The sequence below is a fragment of the Triticum aestivum genome, chromosome 1D (genome assembly GCF_018294505.1).
Source record: "Triticum aestivum cultivar Chinese Spring chromosome 1D, IWGSC CS RefSeq v2.1, whole genome shotgun sequence".
Classification (NCBI taxonomy): Eukaryota; Viridiplantae; Streptophyta; class Magnoliopsida; order Poales; family Poaceae; genus Triticum; species Triticum aestivum.
The window spans coordinates 321,161,040-321,171,980 of record NC_057796.1 but is presented as its reverse complement, the minus strand read 5'-3'; the positions used below and the strand labels follow the sequence as shown (position 1 = coordinate 321,171,980).

Below are 10,941 nucleotides of genomic sequence, written 5' to 3'. Positions count from 1 at the left end.
ACCAATGTCGGTGTCAAAACCGGCGGATCTCGGGTAGGGGGTCCCAAACTGTGCGTCTAAGGCGGATGGTAACAGGAGGCGGGGGACACAATGTTTACCCAGGTTCGGGCCCTCTCGACGGAGGTAATACCCTACTTCCTACTTGATTGATCTTGATGATATGAGTATTACAATAGTTGATCTACCACGAGATCGTAGAGGCTAAACCCTAGAAGCTAGCCTATGATTATGATTGTTGTTCTTGTCCTACGGACTAAACCCTCCGGTTCATATAGACACCGGAGAGGGCTAGGGTTACACAGAGTCGGTTACAAGGGAGGAGATCTACATATCCGAATTGCCAAGCTTGCCTTCCACGCAAAGGAGAGTCCCACCCAGACACGGGACGAAGTCTTCAATCTTGTATCTTCATAGTCCAACAGTCCGGACAAAGTATATAGTCCGGCTGCCCGAGGACCCCCTAATCGAGGACTCCCTCAGGCGCCAAGATCCGCAAGCCCATCGGAGAGGGAGTTGACCTTCTGAAGATAGTCGACAATGCTCATCTCTCCCATCTTGAAATCGCCGAGCTCGGCCGTGAGGTGGAGCTGGCGATTGATCTTGTGGTCGTTGAAGAGACCGTTGATGCCGTTCCAGAGATCGACGGCGAGGGGATCGTCACCGGGCGTCATGACGGCGTCGAGGATGCTGAGCGAGACAGACCCATAGAGCCAAGAGACGACGGTGGCGTGGAGGAGAGACCACTCCGGGTTCGGTGCATCGGGGGCGTCGAAGTCGAGGTGATCCAGGAGGGCGTACTTGCGGCAGGCGGCGCGGAAGAAGGTGCGCCACTGACGGTGAACGCCGGTGTCAAGTGCGAGCTCGACGGGAACGTGTCCCTTAATGGAGTGCAGGCCGACGGCCTGGGCATGCAGCGAGGTCAAGGAGAAAGACCCCACGCTCGTCCCGGATCCATCGGCGGTGGTCGCGAGAGGCAGCTTGGCCTTGGCGGCCTCGGCCTCGGCGTCCTGGCGCTCCTTGGCCGCGGCCAGCGCCTGGTTCGTCGCGTCTGGGGTGGCGGCTTCGGTGGCAGCGGAAGGAGGAGGAGGGCGGCGAAGGCTAGGGTTAGGGTTTTAGGCTCTATACCATGTAGAAGTGCATGCTCTAGCCAATGCAACCAAAAGACCGATCCGATGGAAGAGACTAGGCAATACAGTTATACGTCAACACTCCTCCTCATGCGTGGCTTCCTCGGGCCTAAACGTGGACCGAAAGTGGGCTGCAATTTAATTGCGCCAGCCGGGTCTTGAACTCAAGACCTCTTGGCTCCGATACCATGTAAGATTAGGGAAACCACACATTGTGGTGCCTTGTATTGATCAATATATAGAGGTTACAAGGCAGAGTTCGTATCGTATAATATACGGACACCTATACAAGGACTACACATATACAACCGTATATCTATACAAAACAATACGGTTATATATATTCTAACAAGGGGATTGCTTGTCTCTTGATGGGGAAGGCTCCCGGGGCAAGGTCAATAAGGTGGAGAAGGCTCTCAGGAGCAAAGGCAAAATGAGTGCCATCATAAGGAAGGTGTTCGTGATTTCTTAACAAATGGCCCTAAGTCTCTTGGACCGTGCTTATGATTTGGTTTGTCACCATGATTTTGGTGGTGTGTGTGTGCTGTGTTTAGTTGAATTGTCTATTTAGGAGTTCCTTTGCGATGTAAGAGGGCTTGTGTACGTTTGTCAGGTCGATCGCGTTGTCATGGAGTTTCATGCTTTAAGTAGTCCACATGTTTTTCTGTATCCTTTTTTTTCAATTTCCTGTTAATAAATTGAGCAATGTTCTTATGCTTAATTAATCGAAAGGCAAATCTTTTGTTTCTGTTTAAAAAATAAATAAAATGAAATTGTCTTTTTCACATAAATCTATCTGTAGAGTAGAATATACTACATAGTTAATCGCCGGGGCAAATCTTTTGCCTCTATTTCAATAAAATAAATAAAATGAAATGAATGGAAGCATCTTACATTTTCGCATAAATCTATCTGCCAAGTAACTATATTACAATGTTATTAGACATATAAATACGGTTTTATACTAAGTACACAAGTCAGGTCAACCAAGAGCTCTGGCAAAAAGAAAAAGGTCAACCCAAGCCGTTTAACTTTGACCAATAGAACAAGCCGAGAGATCGCCATTTGAATCCGGCCAAACCAACCCAAAACACAATCGATTATTGCCTTGTCCTCTACCCAAACATGTGCGTCCATGGTCCATATGGCCAGCCTCTCAACTCCACTCTCCAGCCAAAGCGTGCTTGGCCTAGACGCACACTCGCCGCCCACTTGCATTCTCTCCACGCGCTTTTTCGAGGCGCAAAAAGCTCTCACACTCTCTCACTCGAGCTCACCAAAATCTGATCCTAATTAATTAATCACCTCTGGACCTAAAGATCAGTAGATCACCATGAAGCCCTGCTCATCTTCACCTATAAAAGTGACCACTGATCAGTGCCTGTCGATCACCAAAACACACGCAGAACATATGCACAGTGCCACATAGTTCAGCTAGCTAGCGACCATGGCGGTCTACTATGGCAGCGCCCTCTCCGCCGTCCTGCTGCTCTCCTTGTTGGTTTTCTCCCTCTCCGACGACGCGCCACCGTCCACGCCGGTGTCACCCACCACCGCGTGCAACGACACGACGGACCCCACATTCTGCCGGACCGTGCTGCCGCCGCACGGCACGAGCGACCTCTACACCTACGGCCGCTTCTCCGTCGCCAAGTCCCTCGCCAGCGCCAACAAGTTCGTCGGCCTCGTCGAACACTACCTGTCCCGGCACCGCCACCTCTCACGCAGCGCGATCGGCGCGCTGCAGGACTGCAAGCTCCTCTCCGAGCTCAACGTCGACTTCCTCTCCGCCACCGGCACTGCGCTCAAGGGCACGGAGACGCTCCTCGACCCGCAGGCCGACGACGTACAGACGTTGCTCTCGGCGATCCTGACCAACCAGGAGACATGCCTCGACGGCTTGCAGGCCGCGTCGGGGTCGTGGTCGGACCGTGGCGGCGGCCTCGCCGAGCCGATCTCCAACGGCACCAAGCTCTACAGCCTCTCGCTGTCGCTCTTCACCAGGGCATGGGTGACCACGGCGAAGGCGCCCAAGGGCGCCAAGAAACCGCACCACGGCCACAAGAAGCCGCCGACGGCCCCGACGAACGTGAGGAGGGGGCTGTTCGACGCGAACGACGAGCAGATGGTCCGGAGGATGGCGATCGAGGGGCCCCAAGGGACGGTGGCGGTGAATAGGGCGGTGACGGTGGACCAGGGTGGCTCCGGAAACTACACGTCGGTCGGGGATGCCGTGGCGGCTGCGCCCACAAACCTCAACGGCAGCGCCGGGTACTACGTGATATACGTGCTTGCAGGCGTGTACGAGGAGAACGTGGAGGTGCCCAAGAAGATGAAGTACGTCATGATGATCGGCGATGGGATCGGACAGACGGTGATCACCGGCAACCGGAGCGTTGTTGACGGCTGGACCACCTTCCACTCGGCTACCGTTGGTAAGTGCACAATGCATATATGCATACGACTCGTTACTTCCTTCGTAAAATGAAATGCAATCGTTGGCAACGACCAGAGAAACACATCGAACACTTCAACCTGTTGTTGTCAAACCTTTTGGTCTTTTGTTCACCGTCAATAATTTTTACTTTCTTTTGGTCTTTTGGGTATAGAACATACTCCTGCTTTTTACCTATATAGGAGGCTGGTGCTCTACTTTTGCATTAAGAAGGGGGAAATAGCTTCAAGATAAAAAAAACAAAGAAGAAGGGGAAAATAAATTCGTTACAAATTTTGGATTACCTAGATATATAAGAGCAAGGTCATCTATAGCCTATGTAATAGCGAACTCATATTATAGTTAGTCATACTTGCATACTATGTCATGAATATGTGGCCCATCTTTTCTTTCACAAAGGACTATGATCGTAAAGCATGATTCTCATGTCTCCTCAAACTAAGCAAAACTATAATATGACATCTCTTTATAGCCCGTTTACGTCAACTTATTATACTTGCTCTTAGGAAAGTTATACTCGGCATTCACTATTGCTCTTCTTGTTTTTAGGCACGCTGAGTACAAAGTAACACACACACACGCACATGCAACAATCGGTTTCGAAAAAGAAAAATAGGAAGCCAGATGATTGAATTATTTACAATTGGCCAAAGTGATGTTTTCATGCATATCTGAATTAACTACCACATATTTCATCATGAAACTTTGCAAACATGCACTATACATATATATTTATGTACGTATTCTTTTCAGAATTTTTGGAACTTAGAAATTTTTTTCTTTTGAAAATCGGGCTCCAATAGCAATTTCACAAAAGAATAGCTCATGGAATCATCTTACGAATGGAGGAATTATGCAAAATCAAATTTCAAAAGGTTTGGATGATTTTTGGTTTAAGAATCTAAAAAGAAAATCAGTTTAAGAATGGAGGGACTAAATGGATGAGCAAACAAGAGGCAAGCTGGGAGCTATACTACTAGTAGTGGGCATTTGTGAGCTTTGCACTTCGAATAAAAGGAAATATAAAATTGGAGTGACACTAGCTAGGCGTGCCCTCTGCTGGCAAATGGCCAGGGAGGATGAAACCTAAAAAACGTCGCTTTAATTTGGTCCCATGACACCAGTGCTGGCAATGGAGCGAATTAATGAGTTGGTCCGTGTCGGATCTCAATTTTGTCTCGTGTCTCGTCACATCATCATGCACTACCTAGTCGCTCCCAGAGAGCAAACATGCGCACACATATGCGTATATTACAGTACTCCCTTCGTCCGAAAAAACTTGTCCCAAACTTGTTTCTCAAATGGATATATCTAGCATTAACTTGGTAACTTGATTTTTTGTATGAACTTAATTTGAATGCACGCATGTCACAGCTGTGCATGGGCAAGGATTCGTGGCGATGAACATGACGATCCGGAACACGGCCGGCCCGGCGAAGCACCAGGCGGTGGCGCTCCGGTCGAGCGCCGACCTGTCGACCTTCTACAGCTGCAGCTTCGAGGCGTACCAGGACACGCTCTACACGCACTCCCTCCGCCAGTTCTACCGCGGCTGCGAGGTGCACGGCACCGTGGACTACGTGTTCGGCAACGCCGCCGTCGTGTTCCAGGACTGCACCTTCTACTCCCGCCTCCCCATGCAGGGCCAGAGCAACACCGTCACGGCGCAGGGCCGCACCAACCCGGAGCAGAACACCGGCACCTCCATCCAGGGCTGCACCCTCCTCCCGTCCCCGGAGCTCGCGGCCAACGCCGCCTTTGACACGCGCACCTTCCTCGGCCGGCCGTGGAAGAACTACTCGCGCACCGTGGTCATGGAGTCGTACATCGGCGGGCTCGTCGACGCCACCGGGTGGATGCCGTGGTCCGGGGACTTCGCGCTCGACACGCTCTACTACGCCGAGTACAATAACTCTGGTCCGGGTGCCGACACCGGCCGTCGGGTCAGCTGGCCGGGCTACCACGTGCTAGGCGACGGCGCCGATGCCGGCAACTTTACCGTCGACAACATGGTGCTCGGGGGCAACTGGCTGCCGCAGACCGGCGTGCCGTTCACCAGCGGATTGAAGTATTGATCCGTCAACTTATCATATATGCTTTGAACGGTAGACATATATTTACCGTAGGTAAATCACCTACTGTTTGTCCTAAAAAACTATACATACATATTGATGATGTGGTCTGACTACTTCGGATTACTTATATGATTAGAGGTGGAAGGACGTACGTAAGCAACAATAACAGGTACAGTAGTGTTGTGTGGATCTGCTAGCCGGCTACTTTTGCTACCTATAGATCTTTTGTATACGTGTGTAACAATGAGATAAAGTTGTATTACATGGAAATCTAATTGTGGTTCACAGCCTAACATTTTGGTGCTTTTGTTGTTTGGCCATCTTATTTTTATCTCACTTAACTCTGACTGTATCTACTACGTGAAGATTCACCTGAGTGAGGCAAGTCCTTCGTGGATGATGGCCATAATGGGTTAGACAAGGTTGCTTCTCTGTGGACCCTTCGTGGGTGGAGCCATCCTTGGACTAGCGCATCTGTTACCCTTCGTGGGTTGAAGTCTTCATCAACGTGGACGTACGATAACACCACCTATAGGAACCACGCAAAAAATCTTCGTGTCCCCATTGCGTTTGCGTTCGCCAAACCCTTCCCTTTACTTACATGTGCAATGTTCTACATTCCGCTGCTATACTCTTAGACTTGCGTGTGTAGGGTGTTACTTGACTTGTCATAATTGCTAAAATCTGCCTACAACTAAAATTGGGAAAATGATAGATTTTTATTTGGTCAAGTAGTCTAATCATCCCCCTGTAGACATACTTTCGATTCTACAAGTGGTATTAGAGCTTTAGTCTCTGTTAGCCTTGATTTTCATTGCTTTAATGATCATAGCCTTGGTTTCACAACCTAGGAGAGTATGACATCTAGTGAGATTAACTATCATCGTAGAGGTCTTTACTTTGGTGGCACAAATTTTGCTAGTTGAAAGCATAAGATGAAAATGCATATTCTTGGTCATAACCCCGCCGTTTGGGATGTTGTTCGTATTGGCTTGTAAGGTGAATTCTTTGAGGACAGTAGGGAACCGGATTGTGAAGCGACCGCGGAAGAATTGAAGATGTTGCAATACAATGCTCAAGCTTGTGATATTCTCTTCAATGGACTGTGCCCCGAAGAATTCAACAAAATCAGCGGCCTTGAGAATGTGAAGGAAATTTGGGATACTTTGGTTAATATGCACCAAGGTACCGAGTCCGTCAAGGAATCAAGTTGGATGTGCTTCAAAGTCAACTTGACAAATTCAAGATGAAGGATGGTGAAGGAATTGCCGAAATGTACTCTAGGCCTGCTCTCATCACAAATGAGATTGCCGGCTTAGGAAGTGAAGATATGACTGACAAGTTCATCATCAAGAAGATCCTTAGAGCCTTGGATGGAAAATATGATACCGTGTGCACATATATAAATGATGCCCAATTACAAAGATCTCAAGCCCACGGAAGTCATTGGTAGAATTGTTGCTCATGAGATGTCACTCAAGGATAAGGAAGAGCTCCACAACAAGTCAAGTGGTGCTTACAAAGTTTCAAGTGATGATCCTACAATATCAAGTGACAAGCTAGTCTCCAATGAAGAATTGAGCTTAATGGTGAAAAACTTCTACAAGTTCTACAAGACTAGAAGCAAAGATAGAAGCTCCAAGTCAAGGCCCTACAATAAGAAAAGATCTTATAATCGTGATCATAATTGCTACAATTGTGGAAGACCCGGACACTACTCCAATGAGTGTACGAAGCCCTACAAGAAAAGAGAAGACTCACCAAAAAGGAGAAGTAGAAGAGATGAATCACGTTCAAGAGGGAGAGGGAGTAGAGACGATCGTTATGAACGAAGACCCTCTCAAAGAAGCAATGATTCGTAAAGGAAAGATAAGTCATCAAAGAGCTACACAAGACGAAGACATCAAGCTCATGTTGGTGAATGGGTTTCCGGTTCCGACTCCGACAACTACTCCGAGATAAGCTATCACTCCGACTCCGAATATACTCAAGATGAAGGTATTGCCGGACTTGCTCTAGTGTCATCCAACTCCCATGACATATTTTATTCACCAAATGAAGGAATTGAAAGCTGCTTCATGGCTAAAGGCCCCAAGGTATCACACCCCGAGTATATTGATTTCAATAGTGATGAAAATGATTTGCTAGGTGATGATGATTTGCTTGTTGATAAAACTAGTGATGAGAACTATAAGGAACTTGCTAGTAATCATGCTAATGAAGATGAAACGAATGACAATGATAAGAAGGAGATTGTGCGTCTAACTAAAAAACTAAACACTCTTAAGTTAGCTCATGAAACTACTCAAGAGGATCATAGAGAGCTCCTAAGAACTCATGAGAAGCTATGCTTCGAGAAGCTAAATTTAGAGCAAGAGCATGAGTTTATAAAAGCAATCAATGACGATCTTCGAAAGAAGAGTTCTTCTTACATTGCCAAATGTCTTCTCTTCTCTACTTATGTGCCACAAGTAAAATCTTGTAACAAGAGCAAGAAAGATTCTTCTTCTAGTATTAAGAATAACCATGCTAAATCCAATCTTGTTGCTTCTAGTAATTCTCTTGATTCCACTAGTGATTCTCTTAGCCAAGTTACACTCGAGCAAGAAAATAGTTTATTGAAGGGAATTATAGAGAAAGGTGTTTACAAGCGCCTTGCCGGGAGTACAATTTGAGGAAATTGGACACAAGAAAGGAAGACACCGGAAGAATCAAGGTGTTGGTTTTGAACAAAGTTCAATGCCAATGGAGTTAAATGGGAAGAATATCAATACCCCAAGACGAAGTTTGTTCCTCAAAAAGAGAAGTATGACCTGATACGTCTCCAATGTATCTACTTTTTCTCACGCTTTTCCTCTTGTTTTGGACTCTAATTTGCATGATTTGAATGAAACTAACCCCGGACTGACGTTGTTTTCAGCAGAACTACCATGGTGTTGTTTTTGTGCAGAAATAAAAGTTCTCGAAACGGAATGAAACTTTGTGAGGATTTATTATATCAATAATAAGAATTTCTGGAGGCAAGACCTGCCGGAGAGGGGCACCTGGGTGGGCACAACCCACCAGGGCGCGCCCCCCTCTCCTGGCGCGCCCAGGTGGGTTGTACCCACCTGGGGGCCCCGCTGATGACCCCCTTGATACTATAAATCACATATTTCCAGAAAAAATCCGGGAAAAAGAATTATCACGATCCACGAGACGGAGCCGCCACCAAGCCCTGTTCTTCCTCGGGAGGGCAGATCTGGAGTCCGTTTGGGGCTCCGGAGAGGGGATCTTCGTTCTTCGACATCACCAACCCATCTCCATCGCCAATTCCATGATGCTCCCCACCGGGAGTGAGTAATTCCTTCGTATGCTCGCTGGTCGGTGAGGACTTGGATGAGATTCATCATGTAATCGAGTTAGTTTTGTTAGGGCCTGATCCCTAGTATCCACTATGTTCTTAGATTGATGTTGCTATGACTTTGCTATGCTTAATGCTTGTCACTTTAGGCCCGGGTGCCATGAACTCAGATCTGAACCGTTTATGAATTCATCATTATATCCATGTTTTAGATCTGATCTTGCAAGTTATAGTCACCTACTACGGTTATGATCCGGCAACCCCGGAGTGACAACAACCGGGCCCACTCCCGGTGATGACCGTAGTTTGAGGAGTTCATGTATTCACTACTCCCTCCGTTCCAAAATAGATAACTCAACTTTGTACTAAAGTTAGTACAAAGTTAAGTTATCTATTTTGGAACGGAGGGAGTATGTGTTAACGCTTTGTTCCGGTTCTCTATTAAAAGGAGGCCTTAATATCCCTTAGTTTCCAATATGGACCCCGCTGCCATGGGAGGGTAGGACAAAAGATGTCATGCAAGTTCTTTTAATAAAGCACGTATGACTATTTACAGAATACATGCCTACATTATATCGATGAATTGGAGCTAGTGTCGTATCGCCTTAGGTTATAACTGTTACATGATGAATATCATCCAACAAGTCACCGATCCAATGCCTACGAATTTATCCTTATTGATCTTGCTGCGTTACTATTGCTATCATCACTGTTACACTTGCTACAAATTACTGCTATCACTGCTACTGTTACCGTTACTGCTGTCACTACTTTGCTACTGATAATTAATCTCCAGGTGTGGTTGAATTGACAACTCAGCTGCTAATACCTTCAAATATTCTTTGGCTCCCCTTGTGTCGAATCTATAAATTTGGGTTGAATACTCTACCCTCGAAAACTGTTGCGATCCCCTATACTTGTGGGTTATCAAGACCTTTTTCTGGCGCCGTTGCCGGGGAGCATAGCTATATTTGTTGAGTCACTTGGGATTATTATCAATTTATCACTATGAAGAATCTGAAGGATCCAAAGACTGAGATATTTCCCTTAAGGACGAGGGGAGGTAAGGAACTGCCATCCAGTTCTGCTTTAGATTCACCTTCTGTCATGAGTAAACTTGCAACACCACCACATGCTATGAATTCTAATATGTCGCAAGTTATTGATGATGCTACTTCTGCTATGGATAATTCTTATGATGATGCTAGTACCTTGCTTGTTAATGATGATGTGCCACTTGGTGATTTTCTTGATGCACAAATTGCTAGAGTTATACAACATGATGTTGTTGAATCTGATGATGAGCTTGAAACTGAAACTCCTGAAACACCTGCTAGAACTAGCCTTGCTAGATATGAATTGCCTAAGGTACCGGAAGGTTATGTTATGAGTGAAGAAGCAACTAGAGATATTCTTGCTTGCAATGATAGAGATGATCTAGAGAAATTACTACAAAAGTATAAAGAAAAATCTCTGAATGCTAGAATGAAATGTGATCCTAAGTTTGCTACTTCACCTATCTGTATTGATGATAAGGATTATGAATTCTCTGTCGACCCAGAGAAAATTACTCTGGTTGAATCTGATCCTTTCCATGGTTATGAAACTAAAACTGTTGTGGCACATCTTACTAAGTTGAATGATATAGCCACCCTTTTTACTCATTATGCGAAAACTCGCTACTACTTTATTCTCAAATTATTTCCTTTCTCATTAAAGGGTGATGCTAAAGCTTGGTACAATACTCTTGCTCCTGGTTGTGTGCGTAGTCCCCAGGATATGATTTATTACTTCTCTAAAACATATTTTCCTGCTCATATGAAACAAGCTGCCTTACAGGAAATATTTAATTTTGTGCAAACTAAATAAGAGAGTCTCCCACAAGCTTGGGGGAGGCTTTTCCAGTTACTTAATGCTTTTCCTGATCACCCTCTTGAGAAA

At 46.1% G+C, this 10,941-nt stretch overlaps 1 protein-coding gene across 1 annotated transcript; it reads left to right on the top strand.

The window, feature by feature from the left end:
* Positions 1-2,503: 2,503 nt before the first annotated feature.
* LOC123181764 (pectinesterase) lies at positions 2,504-5,927 on the top strand. The gene is made up of 2 exons (XM_044594099.1): positions 2,504-3,562; positions 4,957-5,927. Exons 1-2 carry the CDS (start codon positions 2,575-2,577, stop codon positions 5,655-5,657), a joined length of 1,689 nt encoding a protein of 562 aa, XP_044450034.1. The 5' UTR covers positions 2,504-2,574; the 3' UTR covers positions 5,658-5,927.
* Positions 5,928-10,941: the final 5,014 nt, after the last annotated feature.